Genomic DNA, 19,644 nt, shown 5'->3' with positions numbered 1-19,644 from the left:
CTTTCTTTTGAGCGATTCTTTTGGTGTTTACCTCCATGTCTCTGGATAACAAGGTTGTATTACTGATTCTTACATGTTGACATCCCACTTAAGGAAAAAGGATACTGCTGCTCCCCACCCCCCACTGTCACATATACTACATATCCTTCCCGTTCCCCCAACTTCCTGTGTAACCTCCCGTATCATTATCTTTAGTCAGATTAGTCTGATTCCTCAGAAGGATTCTTTCTGAGTAAACCTCTAGTCTGAGTTTTAGACTACTTAAGGAATCGAATTTGTAAATTGACTTTATTCAATCCTTAACTTAGCCTGGAGGGGAGACCTATTTTTTTTTTTTAATTTTATACCCACTCTTTTAAACCACGATACTTTTCATTATACTGTTATTTCTTGAAATATTATATGAAATCCCATTTGTTCAGCCTGATGGTAGTTATCTGAGTACAATTATATTTTTACAATTTACATTTCCTTTGACTCAAACTCTGAAGTTTTACAGTAATTTCAGTGGCCTGAGAACAAAAGCATGTGGTTATTTGGTAAAAGTTTTTGTTTTGTTTATTTTTACCTTTATTTTAACAACTTTTAAAATTTACTATTCAATAAAGAATAGCTGGTTGGATACTTGTTCATATATATTATTAACTATAATATTTTATAATCTTTTTATGACTCTTAGAAATTCATACTACTGGGGTATCAATCATCTGTAATCGATAAATTTTTTGTGACTTGGATATTTTGATTAGATTATACCATGCTATATGCTATTTATAGATGGCTGTTGCGTATATTGTGTGGAATGTGTTGAATAGAAATTCATATGTATGGTTTCTTAGAAATGTACTTTTTTCTTATAAATAAGAGAATAATGTGTATTTGTGTGGAATATTTCTCAACCAAGGTAATGCAGTAACTATTGTGTGAACTTTTGATTAAGGGGGAGAGGGACATGAGTCTGTGTTTAGCTTATGCCCAGCAACATGTACAGGTGTAACTTTAAAAGCTCTGAGCTAATTGCACTTTGCAGTCGCCAAAAGCTTTCTGGGAATCTGTAGTTTTAGCATATGAAAGCATCTATAACCTGCCCTACTGCTTAATCCAGAAGACTTGATTCACTAGTTAGGGCATAGATCTGGTGGATCATCAGGATTGTTAGTGTTCATATTACAGTCTGGGCTGTGTCCAGATAAGAGTCACAAGCTGTTTTATAGTTTCTTATGGATTACTTGAAACTCCAGCTTTCAGGGAACCTTTCAAGAACATGAATCCTTTTGATACGCTAAAACCTGAAGATAGCCTAGTTGATTTGCATTGCTTACTTTTAATAAAATGGTTTTTATGTTAGAACTGAGTGAGAAGTAGGTCTATGTTGTAATATTTTTGTAAAGAACCAGTATTCTGTGCTGGGACTGTTGCTCACTGGGTTAAACCACTGCCTGCAATGCCAGCATCCCTGTCAGAACACCAGTTCAAGTCCTGACTGCTCTGCTTCCCATCTAGTTACCTGCTAATGTGCCTGGGAAAGCAGCAGAAGATGGTACACAAGTGCTTGTGCCTCTGGTACCCATGTAGAAGACCAGGATAGAGTTCCTGGCTCCAGGCTTTTGCCTGGTCCAGTCCCAGCTATTGTGGCCATTTGGAAAGTGAACCAGCAGATGGACAATCTCTTCTCTGTCTCTTCCTCTCTCTCTGAAACTCTTGACTTTGAAATAAATAAATAAATCCTCAGAAAGAAAAAAAAAAAAACCCTCCTAAAACACTACTGTTTTATCTCCTGTAGTTCTGTGTTCTTTATCAGTGTTCCACAGGAAGAACTATTAAAAAAAAAAAAACAACTGTGTGTGCTTTGGTGGAATGGGAGGAAGGAAGGAGCACTTACTTTTAAAACGAGTATGGATGGGATGTATATAATGTCTGGTTCTGGATTGCCTGGGTTTCAAAGGTATAGTTCAGCATTGTTAAAATTCAGATGGGACTTTCTACAATGAAGAAAATGTACATTCCCCTAGCTGCATTTGTGGCTACTGTGAATGAAGAGCTGAGTATTTTAATTAATTTAAATAGCCACATGCATAATGATACTTCAGAAAGTTACTGGAAAGTGAAATCAAAACAAGTTTATTTTGGTTCAAGAAATTTTTTTTTATTTATTTGATTTTTTGCCAGGCAGAGTTAGACAGTGAGAGAGAGAGAGAGGTCTTCCTTCCAATGGTTCACTCCCCTAATGGCTGCCACAGCTGGCGCTGCGCCAATCCGAAGCCAGGAGCCAGGTGCTTCCTCCCGGTCTCCCATGCAGGTGCAGGGACCCAAGCACTTGGGCCATCCTCCACTGCCCTCCTGGGCCACAACAGAGAGCTGGACTGGAAGAGGAGCAACCGGGACTAGTACCCGGCGCCTCAACGGGGACTAGAACCCGGTTACTGGTGCCGCAGGCGGAGGATTAGCCTAGTGAGCCACGGCACCAGCCAGGAAATTTTTTTTTAATCCATGCATGCAGGGGATGGAAAACCTATACATGGTTAGTTTTCCTACTCATCGGTAGAGCAGCGATCTTATTTCAGAATTTCTCCTTTCAATTTGGAATATAAAAAAAAGGTAATACTTTTTAAAAAAGACTTATGTACTTATTTAGTTATTTATTTGAAAGGTGCAGAGAGAGAGAAAGAGAAACCTTTAGTTCACGCTCTAAATTTCCTGCAACAGCTGGGATAGTATCAGGCTGATGCCAGGAGCCAGGAACTCCATCCACATCTCCCATGTGGATGGCAGGGGTCCAAGCACTTGGACTATCATCCACTGCCTTCCCAGGTACATTAACAGGAAGCTGGATCGGAAACATAGCATCTAAGTCACAAATCAATGTGGAATATGTGTGGTAATTCAATATAGGATGCTAGCATCCCAAGCAAGGTTTTAACCTCATGTGCCACAATGCCCAGCCCCAAATGTAACACTTTTGAAAATTTCCCCTATGGGCTGGTGCTGTGGTGTAGTAGGCTAAGCCTCTACCTGTGGTGTCAGCATCTCATGTGGGTGCCAGTTCATGTCCTGGCTGCTCCACTTCCATCCAGCTCTCTGTTTATGGCCTGGGAAAGCAGTGGAAGATGGCCCAAGTGCTTGGACCCCTGCACCCATGTGGCAGACCCAGAAGACGCTCCTGGCTTCGGATTGGTCCGGTCGAAGCTTCGACTGTTGCAGCTATTTGAGGAGTGAACCAGCGGATGGAAGACCTTTCTCTCTGCCTCTCCCTCTCAGTCCGTAACTCTACCTCTCAAATAAATAAATCTAAAAAAAAAAAAAAAAAAAAAAAAAACTGACCGATAACATTTAAAAAAAATTTCCATTATATTTGGGTTTCCATTTTAATAGACACAGTCCATAGGGTCTATATCTTCAAGCAGAGTTGAATTTTCCTAGCAAAATCACCTGAATTTCATGTTCTGTGATCTCAAGTATTTTGGATGCTCCTTCTTTACTGAAAAAGAGCATTTTGCCAAATTTCACAGTGAATATACAGCTTCTATGTATGCACCAAATTCTGTACTTCATCTAGGACTCTCTAAAGACCATAATGTTATTTCACATGTGAGTATACTTTGTTAAATGCTACTCTAATTACATACTAGGTCTTAGGGTGACAGTGTCTAACTCATAAGGGATCCTCAAAGAATACTGAAGTGAATTTAATTTTTCTTGTTTCAATATCAATAGGCTACTGAGCTGTTATACAAAGGTATAGCAAAAGGATTGTAGAAAATGAAATCCAAAGATGTTTATTTTGGGGACAGGCTTTGTGCTGCAGCAGGTTAAACCTCTTCTTGGGACACCTACATCCCATATCAGAGTGCCAATTCAAGTACTTAGTGCTCTACACTTCTGATCCAGTTCCCTGCTAATGTACCTGGGAAGCAGCAGATGATGCCTCAAGTACCTGCCACCTACATGGAGTACCTGGCTCCTGGCTTTCGCCTGGCCCAGCCAAGGCTGTGGTGGGCATTTGTAGAGAGAACTAGTAGATGGAAGATCTTTCTCTGTGTTTCTTTTTTCTTTTTTTTTTTTTTTTTGACAGGCAGAGTGGATAGTGAGAGAGAGAGCTGTCTTCCTTTTTGCCGTTGGTTCACCCTCCAATGGCCGCTGCGGCCGGCGCATCTCGCTGATTCGAAGCCAGGAGCCAGGTGCTTCTCCTGGTCTCCCATGCGGGTGCAGGGCCCAAGGACTTGGGCCATCCTCCTCTGCCTTCCCGGGCCATAGCAGAGAGCTGGCCTGGAAGAGGGGCAACTGGGATAGAATCCGGCGCCCCGACCGGGACTAGAATCCGGTGTGCTGGCGCCGCAAGGTGGAGGATTAGCCTGTTAAGCCACGGCGCCGGCCTCTCTGTGTTTATCTCTCCGTCACTCTGACATTCAAATAAGTACATAAATAAATCTCTTTAAAATACATTAAAAGATATTTATTTTAATACAAAAAATGTGAAATCCATGCTTACAAAGGATATTTATAAAGTTCATGGGAAATGCATATTGTGACAAAACTATGCATGAATTTTAATTTTCTCTGCACCAAAATAAGCTTTAACTTTAAATTTTTCCATGAACTTTTTAAAGTGTCCCCACATACATCACTGCCTTTGTTATTTGTTAGTAATATTGTGGTGATATCTCTTGAGTCAGTCTGCTGGAGTATGCTGAGCTCTTGCCTCTCTTGTATAGAGCTAACCTACATTCTGGAGTCCTCCTCCCCCCCACTTTTTCACAGTTGAATGTCTTTGCTGTCACTTTATTCTATTATGATCTTTTCCATGTATCTCTGTTAATCATCAGACATCTACCCCATGTGTCCATTTGTGGTGTTAAGAGGCTCTGATATAAAACTAATTTTAACTTTTCTTATTTATTTTGGTTTCTTCTAACAGTTCGTCTAAAACATTAGGCTTAGGGCCAGCATTTGGCCTAGCAATTACAGTGACAGTTGGGACACGCACATCCCACATTGGGGGGCCTGGATTCCATTCCCTGCTCTGCTGCTGATTCCAGCCTCCTGCTAATGTATAACCCACAAGGAATCAGGAGATGGCTCAAGTGGTTGAGTCCCTGCTGCCCACACATCCCTTAGCCATTCCGGGCATTCAGGCATTTGGCGAGTGGAACCAGTAGATGGAAGCTCGTTTTCTTTCTGTGTCTCTCAAATAAAAAATAATAATTTTTGAAGTTTCAAAATAATTTTAACAATGAAAGGTAAGCATCAGAAGTGTTGTTTTTTTTTTTCCTGGTGGTTGCAAATGGACCACTCTTTACATTTTGTGCAGTGTTACTGTTTCCAGTTATTTTTCTGTGAATACTCAGGGTTGTGTATAGCTTAAAAAAATAAATCAGGGAAATATTACTGACAGTCTGGATCATTGTGACTTCCAGAAGCCTAGTTACTAAATAGAGTGGCTAGGGCCGGCATTGTGGCACAGTAGGTTAATCCTCCGCCTGAGGCACCGGCATCCCATAAGGCTGCTCCTTTTCCAATCCAGCTCTCTGCTGTGGCCTGGGAAAGCAGTAGAAGATGGTCCCAAGTCCTTGGGCCCTGGCAGCCACATGGGAGGCCAGGAAGAAGCACCTGGCTCCTGGCTTCGGATCGGCACAGCTCCGGCCATTGCTGCCCCCTGGGCAGTAAACCAACGGACAGAAGACCTTTCTCTCTGTCTCTCTCTCTCACTGTTTATAACTCTCTCTCTCAGATAAATAAATAAAAGTCTTTTGAAAAAAAAGAGTGGCTTATAACTGACCAGAAGTAGTTGCAGATTCTGTAAGTGACATGATAAATCAGAAACCATGCAGTTTATATATATATAGATATATAGATATAGATATTTATATCTATATATATATAACTAGATAAATACATGAGGCGGGGGGCTGTTGTAGTACAGTGGATTAAGCTTCCACTTGTGACACCATCATCAAGTCAGTGTGATTCAAGTCTCAGCTGCCACACTTCTGACCCAGCTTCCTGCTAATGCTCCTGGGAAAAGAGCAGAAAATGGCCCAACTTGGGCCTCTGCCCTCTATGTGGTCGACCTGAATGAAGCTCCTGGCTTTGGCCTGACTCAATCCCTTCCTTGCCATCTTCTTCAGATTCTTAGCCTTCGGAGAAGGATGGTGAATTTGTAGCTGAGTTCTGTAGTAGACATTGCTAAATCATCACATTGTTTGCCTGCTAAGCCTTGTGCTTGTCCTCAGAATTCTCAGCACACTTGAGGGAGCCAGTTAAAGTTAGCACTAGCTGTCATTTCTGTTTTCATTCTTATTCCAACAGGACCTTATTCAGACTGTATTTGTTTTGAAGCTGAAGAGGAATAAAGGCAGAATAGCAATTTAAAGTGTTTCTCAATGTCCAAAATATTTTTCTACCCCTCCATTATTCAGCTTTTAAAGCCTTGACGTCATACTTCTCCATTTTTCCCTCTTTTAAGCTGTTTTGCTGCTTCTTTATACTTAACTAATTTACATGGGGAAATTAACACGTGTATTGAACATTGTGTTGAATAAGTTTTGATTCATTAGTGAGTGGAAGGGGCATTCATTTCTTTTCAGATTTTTACACAACACATTAGTCACTTTTCTGAGGGAATTTCTGCCCACTTTGGTATAAGGATGTACATTTTTTCTTCTTACCCTAAGATTTAGGTATTTTGGAGAAAATTAGCTGCCTCCAAACCTATGGAAAGTGTTTGTTTTGAATACCTTCTTCCTAGAACTAAGCAATGGTCTGTCTCTGCTAAAAAGAAAAAAGACAGGATAGAAAAAAGTCCTGATAAAGAAAACAAGTATTTGTTTTTTGTCCCTGAGATTGTAGAAGGTAGATACTTTTAGAAAGTTAATGGGGAACAGGCCTTTGGCTCAGGTAGTTAGATTTTTGCCACTCGCCTGAGATACCCAAATTGAATTCCAGCTCCTGGTTTTGGCATGCCCAAGAGCATCTGTTGCAGGCCTTTGGGAAGTGAACCAGCTGATGAAGATTGATGTCACCTGCTCGATCTCTCCTCCCCCACCCCTTCCCTGCCTTTCAAATAAATTTAAAAAGTAAGTTATTGATGGGAAAAGATATAGAGAAAATGGATCACTCTTGAGTGTGCCATCGGTATGGCTGTCCCTGTATTATATATTTTCTCTACATCATCATACTTAATCTTCATAGCCACTCTGTTCAGTGTTGGTATTGGCCTATACTTATGAGGTAAATGGGGTCAAAGAGGTAAAATGCCCAAAGACACACAGCTAACCAGTGGTAGGGTTGGGATTTCACCCCAGCTCTCTCGCTAAGAACCTTGTACTCGTTCTTATCCAAACATTATTTCCTGTAGGAAATTTTACTTTACAGCTTTTTTAAGTTTGGGTAATAATTGTGTACATACAGATATTTTTGTTGTGAGTTTTGGAAGCCACTGATACTATGGCTAAAATGAAAGAATTCTGAAACAAATAGTATTCTAAGCCACTAAGGCGTATAGCCTGCTGATGTAGTCTAGTGACTGAATCAGGGTTACTTTGAGGATTAAACAGGAAGTATGCAAAGAACACTTCACCCAATGCCTGACTAGTAGTAACTGCTTCATAAATGCTATATTAACATTCTCATTAAATCCCTAGCTTCTCCATGGGATTCTGAAAATTTTCATGGAGTTATACAGAAATTGCAAACTACATTAAAGATAATTTGATGGTAGTGTTTGATGCAGAGGTTAAGACTGGCTTGAAAAAACATCAGAGTTCCAAGCATCCCATATCAGAGTATCTGGGTTCAAGTCCCACCTACATTTCCAATCCAGCTTCCTGCTGTTGTGTACCCTGGAAGGCAGCTGGTGATAGCTCAAGTGCTTGATTCACTGCCACCATCACTGGGTTGATTTCCAAGTTCTTGGTTTCAACCTGGCTCAGCCTTGGCTGCTGCAAGCATTTGGGGAGTGAAAGTAGCAGATAGAAGATTTGTGTCTGTGTGTATGAGTATATATCACTGCCTTTCAAATAAATATAAATAAATTCATAACTTCTATGCTATTTATCTTTCACATTTTTGTTAAATGAGATAATAATACAGTACTATTTGAAATCTGTTGGAATCTGTCTGCTGATCTGGAATATTTGCTTCACCCAGGGTTGAAAATATTTCTAAAAATATGCCAAAAATCTGTTTGATAGGATACTTAAAACAACAGTTTTAAACATTGACCAACAATATTTACCATGTCTTTGTTTTAACCTTCTATTGTGTGGGAATGCAAAATCCGCATTCAATTATCAAAACATTTGCTATTCCTTTTCTTTTCCAGAAGATGAATAATCTTTCATTTAGTGAACTATGTTGCCTCTTCTGCTGTCCACCTTGCCCAGGGAAAATTGCTTCAAAATTAGCATTTTTGCCACCTGATCCAACCTACACACTGATGTGCGATGAAAGTGGAAGCCGCTGGACTTTACACCTCTCTGAACGTGCAGACTGGCAGTACTCTTCTAGAGAAAAGGATGCTATTGAGTGTTTCATGACTAGAACCAGTAAAGGCAACAGAATTGCCTGTATGTTTGTGCGTTGCTCACCCAATGCCAAATACACTTTACTCTTCTCACATGGAAATGCTGTTGATCTTGGTCAGATGAGCAGCTTTTACATAGGACTGGGATCACGAATTAATTGTAATATATTCTCATATGATTATTCTGGATATGGTGCAAGTTCTGGGAAGCCAACAGAGAAGAACCTTTATGCGGACATTGAAGCTGCTTGGCTTGCTCTTAGGACAAGGTAAACTGTGACTGGACATCACTTTTACATTTAAAATGGTTTGTTTAAGTTTTCCTGTATAAAAGTACAATAAAAGCTATTTTTATTTACATATGCCTTAAAATGCTACATAGATTATATTTACCAGTATCTACTTAAGAATAGTTCAACTTTCAGATTGTAATTTTTAATTTCATGCAATAGCAAAAGTTTTTTAAGACAATTCAGATTTGTATTCTGTGTCAATGCATGTATATATGTATGTTTTAGAGACAAATGTTTGATTTTTATAAACTTTCTTTTTGCTATGTGATATGTAAACATTCAGAATTTCGGTTTCAAAGGAATGGAGAAAAGTTAATTTATTTGATCTATCATTGTTTAAGAGGCTGAGTTACTTTTGATTAAAATAAGCATAGTTTATAATTTATTGTTTTGCATTTTTTTTATTTTTTGGAAAGTGCAACTTAAAATACTTTATTACATCTATCTGTAATACAATCCATAAAAGTAAAATGTTGATTTTCACTCTGGATTGCTAAACTTGATGATGTCAAATTGTTTTTAATTATTAGGATAAATTATTAGTTTTCTTATTGTGTCAGTTATCCTATGGTTATTACAGTACATTTCGGGAATCTAGTTTAATTGCATAAGCCATTTTCTTAAGATTTATTTAATTTATTTAAAAGACACAGTGACAGAGAGAGGGGAGAGACAGACAGAAATCTTCTGCCAGGGCTGGGACAGGCCAAAGCCAAGAGCTAGAACTGTATCCAGATCTCCCACATGGGTGGCAGAGGTACTTGGACCATCTTCTGTTGCTTCCTCAGGCTTGTTTACCAAGAAGCTAGACTATAAGCAGAGCAGCCAGGACTCAAATCAGTACTCTGAAATGCAATGCCACTGTTGCTGGCAGTAGCTTAACCTACTGTACCACAGTGCTGGCCCCAATTGCATTAATGCTTTGTAGTCAACAAGATACTTAAAAACTTCTTGAAAAATATATTAATTTTGCTGACTTTTTCTCATCCATCAGATCAGTGTACCAAACATATTAGCTTAAGTTATTCCTCATAGTCTACATTGATAAACTGCCTGACTTTTTTTTTTTTTTTTTTGAAGATGTATTTGTTTATTTGAAAGGGAGAGAGAGAGAGATCTTCCATCTGCTTGTTCAGTCACCAAATGGCTGAACAGCCAGGGCTAGGCGAGGCTGAAGCCAGGAGCCAGAAGCTTCCTCCAGGTCTACCACACAGATGGCAGAGGCCCAAGGGCTTGAACCATCTTCCACTGTTTTCTCAGCCTCATTAGTAAGGAGCTGGGTCAGAAGTGGAGCAGTCGGGACTTGAACTGGCATTTATATGGGATGCCAGCATTCAGGCGGCAGCTTAGCCTTCTACACCACAGGATTGGCCCCAAGCTGTCTGACTTCTAGAGTTAATTTATACTAGATCTAGTGGACTTAAAGAAAACTCACTGTTTTTGTTAATGTTTTCATATTAATTGGTTTTTCAGTTAGGGAGAACCTCAGTTTTATTAATAGGCATAATATCTTTTTAGAAAATATATTTTACAATACTTCCCCCTCCAAGAAGAGTAAATAGAAAACTTCCATATAAAGTGAATTCTTTAGGTAATTAAATTATATGAAAACTTAACTTTGAAGACCAAAGACAAAATGGATGTAGGCTTAAAAAAAAAGTAGTAGGTAGAGTTCACAGGGTTGGGGAGGGGGATGGATAAAGCCACTGCCTTCAGTGCTGGCATCCTCTTTGGGTACCAGTTTGAGTGCCAGCTGCTCCACTTCCAATCGAGCTCTCTGCTGTGGCCTGGGAAAGCAGTAAAACATGGCCCAAGTGCTTCGGCCCCTGCACCCACGTGGGAGACCCAGAAGAAACTCCTGGCTCCTGGGGTCGGATCGGCATAGCTCCAACCATTTTGGCCAATTGGGGAGTGAACCAGTGGATAGAAGACCCTCCCCGCCCCAGCCTCCTTCTCTCCCTATGTAACTCTTTAAATTTTTTTTAAAAAAATAGAGTTCATGGGATAATGATAAAAATGATTGTTTATGGACAGAATTTGTTGACTGGTTAAGATGCCACTTGGAATGCCTTCAACCCATATCACAGTACCTGAGTTTGCATCCTAGTTCCATCTCCTGACCAGCTTCTTGCTAATGCAGACCCTGGGAGGCATTAGGAGATGCTGAGGTAGCTGAGTGGCTCCCAGTTTTAGCCTGGCCCAGCTCTGGCCACTGGGACTATTTGGAGAATGAACCAGCAGATAGGAGATTCTCTCCCTCTCCCTCTCCCTCCCTCTCTCCCTTCTCCTCTCTCTTTTTCTCTTTGTCATCTAAATAAATGAAAGAATTTAAATCTTTAGGATAAATTGCTTCTAAACTGTCCCTTCACTTCCTAAAATCTTTTAGAAAATACTAGTTTATAAAATTTAAAACTGCTCTAAGGTCAGACATTTGACCTTGTGGTTAAAACCATGGGTAAGCAGATCAACTGTTAGGATTACAGAGTACTTGGGTTTGAACTCTGGTTCTAACTTCCAGCTTCCCGCTGATAGAGACCCTACTGGAGGTAGCAAATGATGGCTTAAGTAGTTGGGTCCCTGCCACCTAAGTGGTAGACCTGGGTTCAGTTCCCAGTTCCCAACTTCAGCCTGGCCCAGCCCTAGGGCTCTGTTCTTAGATGTCTCTGTCTCTCCTTGTTTTTCCTTGCCTCTCAAATAATAAAAAATTAAAAATAAGTGACTATAGCTTCAGCTATACCGATATCAAGTCTATCAGACCTTAAAGTAGGCACACAAACCAAAAAATGAGTTACTCACTTTCCAGAGTAAACCAAATGTAACTCAGCATTGTAATATTTTTAATATATTAGCTTTATTAAGGTACAATTTGTATACCATAAAGTTGATATTCATAAGCTTAATTTAAATATAGCTTCAAAGGGTACTAAGAGAAAAGAGTCTATTGTTAGTGTTTCCTAGTAATACAGAAATATAACTGTATTCAAATAAAACATCAATATTCAGGCCAGCTCCATGGTGCAGTAGGTTAATCCTCCACCTGCGGTGCCGGCATCCCATATGAGCACCAGTTCTAGTCCCGGCTGCCCCTCTTCCAGTTCAGCTCTGTGCTATGGCCTGGGAAAGCAGTAGAAGATGGCCCAGGTCCTTTGGCCCCTGCACCCGCATGGGAGACGAGGAAGAGGCTCCTGGCTTCTGGCTTTGGATCAGCATAGCTCCAGCCGTTGTGGCCATTTGAGTGAACCAATGAGGAAGACCTTCCTCTCTGTCTCTCCTCTCGCTGTCTGTAACTCTACCTCTCAAATAAATAAAATCTTTTTAAATCAATATTCAATTCAGTGTTCTACATCTGTGTAAAATAATTCCCTCTTATAGGTGGTCAGTTTTCCTACTTCTGTGTTTATCTTCTCAGATTTCAACTTTAATGAAACTTTCCAAAATTATTTTCTGCTTGGTTGATTTTTTAAACACATTTGATGGACTGTATCAATGAGGAACAAAGGCAGAGTAGACAAATTCCTAAATAATCCTCCTCATACTGTTTTAGCACTTATATTTTAGAATTTTAAACTTGGTTTTCTCTCATGTTAAGCCCTAGATACAATAAGGATAAGAAGTCTAGGGAAATTTATTTAGGTTTTCTGAGCCTCTGTCTCGTAAAGAGGTTGAGTTAAATGGTCTCCAGAGTCCTTTCCAGTTTTGGAATTCTGTCATTTACTAAAATATGTGTAACTAGAGTACATGCCTTTTACTTCATTTACCTGATAAAAGTTAGCACTTCAGTAATGAAAGGGAGAAATAAGTGATGATCTTAAGTATCATTTGAATGATCTATTTTGTAGGAAAATTGACTGTCTCTAATAAACTCAGTTTCTGAGCCTTTTTAAATGTTTTCATTTATTTTGAAAGAAAGAGATGGAGATCTTTGATCCACTGGTTCATTCCCCCAAATATCCACAATAACCAAGTCTTGGCCAGGCCAAAGCCAGGAACCCAGGACTCCATTCAGCTTTCCCGTATGGATGACAGAGACTCAAGTACTTGAGCCGTCATCTGCTGCCTCCCAAGATACACAATTGCAGGAAGTGGGAATTGGAAGCAGACTAGCTGGCACTGGAACTAGATACTTTGCAGGTATCTCAAGCAGCAACTTAAGCCACTGTGCCAAGTGCCTGCCCCAGTTTCTGACCTTCCAATGGGCCAGCAGAAAATAACAAGCGTCTGTGTTCACTATCCAGCCTTCCCCCACAGCCCGTGAGCTCTTTATCTGTGTTCTATAATGAAGAGAGTGCTATACTGGGAGACAGTATACCTGGATTCTAATTATATATGTCTGTCATTAACTTACTGTGACTTTGAACATCTGCTCATTAAGCACTCAACTAGATTAGATGGTCTCTAAAGTCCTTTTTAACTTATGCTCTTCTGAAATTATTACTGCCTTGGGTCCTCTGATGCTTTAGTGGCAGCTGCCGCTGCTGCTGCTGCTCTAGAGCCTTCTCTTTGCTAGTTTATCCCAAAACCCATAGATGACACCAACAAAGTTGATACCTAGCTAACAGCAGTCACGCAGCATGAAGAATTGTGCTGATACTGCAAATGTCCATTCTCCAAATTTCCTTATGCCTATGAATTATGTACAATTTGATCTGTTAAAAAGGATGGGACAGACATGCAGTGCAGTGATTAAATTGCAGCATGGGTCATCTACATCCCTTATTCCAGTACCTGGTTGCTAGTCTTAGCTATTCTGCTTCCTGCTTACGCTGGCTCTGGGAGGTAGCAGGTGATGGCTCAAATGCTTGGGAACCTGCCATCCACATAGGAGATCCTGGATGAGTTCTGGGGTCCTGGTTTTATTTGGCCCACCCCTTGCTGTTGTGTGTTGTGTGCACTTGAGGAGTGAATAAGCAGATGGGAGATAGTTTATGTTCTCTGTCTTTCAAATAAATATACTAGGTTGAATTTTTGTAACATAACAAATTACTTAATAAATTTATTTCTTAAGATTGAAATTTTGAAAGACCTGAGCAATTATTTTTCAAGAAGTTGAAAGTGAAAGAGATTTTAAAAAATCTGAGAATAGGGATTATTTTTTAGCATTGAAAATGATGGTCACAGTTCAGAAACTTAAATTTTTAAATGTAAATTCACTGACATTGTCTTAAATCATTTTTTAACTTCTGAATTTTGTAGGTATGGCATTCGCCCTGAAAATGTGATTATATATGGCCAAAGTATAGGGACAGTACCATCTGTGGATCTTGCTGCTCGGTATGAGAGTGCTGCTGTTATTCTTCATTCTCCTTTGACCTCAGGAATGCGGGTTGCTTTTCCTGATACCAAGAAGACCTACTGTTTTGATGCATTCCCAAAGTAAGTAGCAATACTCAAAGCAGTTAAATTGTAGGCAGAATTTTTTTCCCATCACTTAAGGTATTTTTAAAACTGTCTCAGCCAAAAATTCTATTTTATATATATTATCCCGTAGAAATTGTGAAAAGTTAATTTTAAGAAAGTGTTGACAGGTGACCAGTCAAAAGGCTGAAATGTTTGTGTAATAGTAATTCAGATGGTAAATACTAAGGGCCTGTGTTACAGGCAATGGCACCACTATTGGAAACAAGGGAATGAATTTGAGAAATAAAATAGGCAGAATTTGTGTCAGTCTGGATGTGAGGTGCCAAAGAGAAGAACTTGAATATAGCTCCTGGGTTTCTGCCTTGAGCTGCTAATGGATGATGATAGCATTCAATGACACATAATACTGGGGGAGAGGAACAAGTAGAAAACTTCATAAATGATATCTAATTCATGATTTCTAATTTACAAAAGAAGTGCATTGCAAAATGAGTTTGTATTGCCACAGTAAAGTCTATAGACATATACAGTATTAGATGGATTAAAAAGAAGGACAGCTACTGCTACTCATACTTCTCAAGGTAAAAGGTAATTCCCACCTGCTCTTCTTCATAGTTGGAAAACTTGATGGCCCATTTTTCTCAAAGAAAGAACATGGCAAATTTCAGCCTTTCTTTTCCCCAGTTCTCAGCAATACAAAGATTTTTTTGTGAATGACAGGACAAAAGCTATGACATCAGTTGGGTCTTTATAAGAATAGCAAGACTCTTTTTGTTGTGTGGTGGCAGGTTCAGGTTCTTGTCAACCATGCAAGAAGAAATTCAAATAAAAGATGTGCATAAAGTTGGCCAGCGCTGCGGCTCACTTGGCTAATCCTCCGCGTTCAGCGCCGGCGCACCGGGTTCTAGTCCCGGTTGGGGCGCCAGATTCTGTCCTGGTTGCTCCTCTTCCAGTCCAGCTCTCTGCTGTGCCCCGGGAAGGCAGTGGAGGATGGCCCAAGTGCTTGGGCCCTACACCCACATGGGAGACCTGGAGGAAGCACCTGGCTCCTGGCTTCGGATCAGCACAGTGCACTGGCCATGGCGGCCATTTGGGGGGTGAACCAACGGAAGGAAGACCTTTCTCTCTGTCTCTTTCTCTCTCACTGTCTAACTCTGCCTGTCCAAAAAAAAAAAAAAGATGTGCATAAAGTCAGCATAAAAGTAAGATTTATTTACATGCAAAGTCAAAATACCCACTCTAAAAGGAACATAGGCAAGCTCAGGAGAGAACTGCCCTCAACAAGGTTCTGGGCTATTTTTTGTACATTATCTGGAGACATAGGTATTGGTGCCTGGAATTAGGCATAATTGAATATTCAAAAGGGGCGATGCTTGAGTACTGCCTATTTCTTTGCCCCATTTTGGAAATCTCAGTGTCCACTGCAGCAGGAGCATCAGGGAAGTTGGTGTATGGGCCAAAATTTTATTACAGTGACATAGTAAACTAAAAATCATCACAGGGATATAGCCATATTGTATGATTTTAGCTGCACCAGTTCCAAGCAGTGTAACCATGGAAGCTGCAGTTTCCCACTGAATGGAAATAAGGGGCTTGGGCAATGCAGGTGAGGCTGCAGCAAGGTGCTGGCAAATCTGATCTCTTCCTTGATAGCTACTTACCTACCTACATCATTTAAAAAAGTTTTCATCACTAGCCAGTAAAGGAGGAATTTTGGAGAAGTTTCTGGGAGTATATGATCATATCACTAGAATCAGCTATGGGTTTATTTTTGTTTTATGTGGCAGTAGCCATATTTAAGTTTCAGTTCCTCTGCTTTGAACATCTTTCTGACAAACAATACAATGTAGTATTTTGTCTAACAAAATACAGGCTTAAATTAGTATTTTACTGATTGATTTTCAGATTTTATTCTCATTTTATAGTTGTTACGTCGTAGCTCTCTAAGAATTTTTTTCTTAAAGAGTTGTTTTGTATGGTTCCATCTGGGTAGCTTCTGTCTCTTCCAAGTTGCTGTTTTGAAGATTATGTTTATGGAATGTGAGGTGTAGCTTAGTGGCCAAGACATCCAGGTTAACAGATAATACCTGGGTTCATGTCCTGGCTATGGTTTCCAATTCCAGCTTCCTATTAATGCAGGCCCTGGGAGGCAGCAGGTGATGGCTCAAGTTCTTGCCACTCACATGGGAGACCTGGATTGAGTTTCCAGCTCCCAGATTTCCCATTACTAGCATTTCATAAATGAACCAGAAGATGGGAACTCTGTCTGCCTCTCAAATAATTTTTTAAAGTAATTTTAAAAATGTTTTAATTTGCTTTATCTGTATTTTATATTTGAAGTGTTCTACTCTGATGATAATAATTTTTTTTGTAAGATTTTATTTATCTCTTTGAGAGAGTTACAGATAGAGAGAGGGAGAGACAGAGAAATCTTCCAACCACTGGTTCACTCCCCAAATGGCCACAATGGCTGGAGCTGGGCCAATCTGAATCCAGGAATCAAGAGTTTCTTCCAGATCTCCCATGTGGGTGCAGAGGCCTAAGCACTTGGGCCATCTTCCACTACTTTCCCAGGCCATAAGTAGAGAGCTGGATCAGAAGAGGAGCAGCCAGGACACAAACCAGCGCCCATATGGGATGCCGGCACTGCAGGTAGAGGCTTAGCTTGCAATGCCACAGTGCCAGTCCTGTGGTAATAATTCTTGGTTGTCTACTCATATGATATGTATGAGTGGAGAACTAAAGAGCTGATCTAATGCAAGGAAGGCTCTTTCTAAAGCTCTCCATTGAGGAGGATGAAGGCAGTTATCCCAGCTTCTTGGTAGCTAAGTCAGAAAATGTATTCATAGTAGCCAATATGTGTTTCCTAGATCTCTGTGTTTCCTATGCCCAAACTCCTGTCTGAATCCACAGAACCCAAAGTTTTGGAGGAAGGCATTTACTGAGCTGCATAAGGAGACAGAAGGTACCTAGGGAAGAATGCCCTGTTTCTTAAAAAGAACAAATCCCATATGTTTCAGTCACCTGCCTACATCCCTAGGGAATTCCTTGGCCTTCTACGGTATTCTGTGGTATAAATTGCATTGGTTTTTCAGTTTGCTTTCTATCTGCTTAAAATTGTGTTTTCTCCTATAATTTTAATCAGCTCCACATTTCGTTTGCTTTCCACCCTCAAAATTTTATATTTTATTACATTCTTCAGTTGTGGTGAGTTTATACCCTCAATAACCACCACCAACCCCCCAAAAAAATCTTTTTGCTGTCATTTTAATTAAGATGAAGAGGAGAAATAGAAAGTGAAGGAGTCAGCATGGATTTGAAATGGTTCTTATTTTCCACCTCTCCTTGAAGCTTATGTTCTCTGTACTAAAAATCAACATTATTGAAAGGTGCATGGTGGCATTGAGTGATTATATCCAAGACAGAAATGCCTGAAGGTAACTATCTTAGACAGCCTTAGTGGTAAAACATATGTAAGAAGCAACTTTTGAATCTTGAAATCCAAGAGACACCCATCCTTTCTAAACTAATTCACACAGTTCTGTTTGACTTTTCTGCCCAGTATAGCACAAGAAAATGTGTTTTTTGTAATTAATGTATTGATTTCTTTTTTTCCTTTCACTTTCCTGACAGCATTGACAAAATCTCTAAGATAACCTCTCCAGTATTAATAATTCATGGGACTGAAGATGAAGTCATTGACTTTTCACATGGCCTCGCATTGTTTGAGCGTTGCCAAAGACCTGTGGAGCCTCTGTGGGTTGAAGGTGCAGGTCACAATGATGTGGAACTTTATGGACAGTACCTTGAAAGGTTGAAACAGTTTGTGTCACAGGAACTGGTAAATTTGTAAAATACTCTGTAAATTTGCATACTGGTTTTCCTTTTCATGCTGAACTGCACTCTTTGGTAAATAAAGTAAAACCTGAAGGTTTTGTTTGCAAATCATGTCAGTTGCCTTTATAAATGTACAGGTAATGATTTGTTAACAGACTTAATGAAGGTTTTAATTACCAAACTAGAAACTGGAAATAACAGTATCATGCAGTCAGGCTATAATTTATATTTTTTCTGTGAATTTTTTTTTAAACATCAGGATGAGTACTGTATGAAATTTTAATTAATTCTATAAAATTAAATGCTGTAAAAGTATTGCCAAATGCTTTTGCATATCAGAAACAAATTTATAAATATTTTTAAGACATCTCAATGTACTAAATCTTATCCTGGTATACAAATGTAATATTCTTTCAAAAAGAAAAAAGAAAAAACCTATGTCAAATAATTCAAGTACAAGTACTCAGAATAGAATAAAGTATAAAAAAAAAAAAAAAAGAACATGCAAGTTAAATAGAGTTGACCTAAACCCTGTTGTACAGGGATAGAGGTATAAATGGTTATTTTATTGTAAAATACATTGAATTTTCTGTATTCTCTGGTTCCAATCATACATTTATCCTTTAAAAAATTATGTAAGTCTTAATTTTTATTCCAGCTGTTAATTTACCAATTAGTTACCTTGTAAATGAGAAGTTAAAATAGCACCAAATTTTAACTAGTTTTGATTTATAAGTTTGGTACTATGAAGCAACTACTTAAAAATTGTCATTTTCATTTTCAAAGGCTTCAAGAATGATTTTGTATGCAATGTTGTTTTAAATTTTAACTAACCTTGTAGAATTGTAGTACTGTTCATTATGTGAAAACCTGGAAGCCCTTCAGTTGTTCTTCAAGACCACAAACAGACTGGTTTTGGTCCCTTTTCACTTTGGCTATTTCTAAGACTAGGACCTACTGTTTTGAATTACCATGATTCACTCCTAGATGCAGGAGACAAGAAAACATTTAATTCATAACTTTTATATTAACCAGTATAGTAAAAAATAAAGCTCACACACAAAAACTAAGTTGCCTTCCCTTGAATGAATTCTGCCTGACTAAACTAATGAAAGAAAAATAAAAATAAAATTAACGGTATGTAGTCTAATCTGTAAATGAATGAATATTGAAATAATACACACTGTGGATATATTTTAAGGCCTTACGTAGTTTTAATTGTTCTGCTTGTTCTGTGGTTATGTCTAAGACTATAGTATATGATTTTCTTCAAAGTATATCAAGTATTGTGAATGCTTTGGTTCAGATGTGTCAAATTAACAGTAAAGCAACAAATATAACACTCAGCTCTGTTGTTTGCATTCTTGAACACTCCCCACTCCCTCACCAGAAAGAATGAAAAAATTACCAGTGATCTTTTTCCATAACTTCATTTGGAGAGGTTTTTCTTTCTCTAGATTGTCTTAGAACCTATCGTCTCTTGTTTATATGACATAGAACCAAAGTTTAGCTAAATGTTTTCTTTGATTACCCAGAGAAATCTCAGTACTCATCATACTACTTCAGTATTCATTAATTTGTTCAAATATTTATTGAATGTCTGAATCATGCAAAACCCTGTGCTGTGTAAATATA

The 19,644-nt window shown here is 39.0% G+C and overlaps 1 protein-coding gene across 2 annotated transcripts in view; it reads left to right on the top strand.

The window, feature by feature from the left end:
* The window catches only part of ABHD17B (abhydrolase domain containing 17B, depalmitoylase), a 43,115-nt gene extending 23,691 nt beyond the window's left edge, over positions 1-19,424 (top strand). Inside the window, exons 1-4 of one of the 2 annotated variants that reach the window (XM_062208406.1) lie at positions 7,026-7,073; positions 8,321-8,790; positions 14,008-14,187; positions 17,806-19,424. In XM_062208406.1, the coding sequence (XP_062064390.1) occupies positions 8,324-8,790; positions 14,008-14,187; positions 17,806-18,025 (867 nt within the window). In that variant the 5' untranslated portion in view covers positions 7,026-7,073; positions 8,321-8,323 and the 3' untranslated portion in view covers positions 18,026-19,424. Of the gene's footprint in view, positions 1-7,025; positions 7,074-8,320; positions 8,791-14,007; positions 14,188-17,805 lie in introns of those variants that run through there. The other variant, XM_062208405.1, reaches the window with a different exon arrangement.
* Positions 19,425-19,644: the final 220 nt, after the last annotated feature.

Source organism: Lepus europaeus, chromosome 12, assembly GCF_033115175.1.
Source record: "Lepus europaeus isolate LE1 chromosome 12, mLepTim1.pri, whole genome shotgun sequence".
Lineage (NCBI taxonomy): Eukaryota > Metazoa > Chordata > Mammalia > Lagomorpha > Leporidae > Lepus > Lepus europaeus.
The sequence above is the reverse complement of the archived record's forward strand: the minus strand, read 5'-3'. Positions and strand labels throughout refer to the sequence as shown.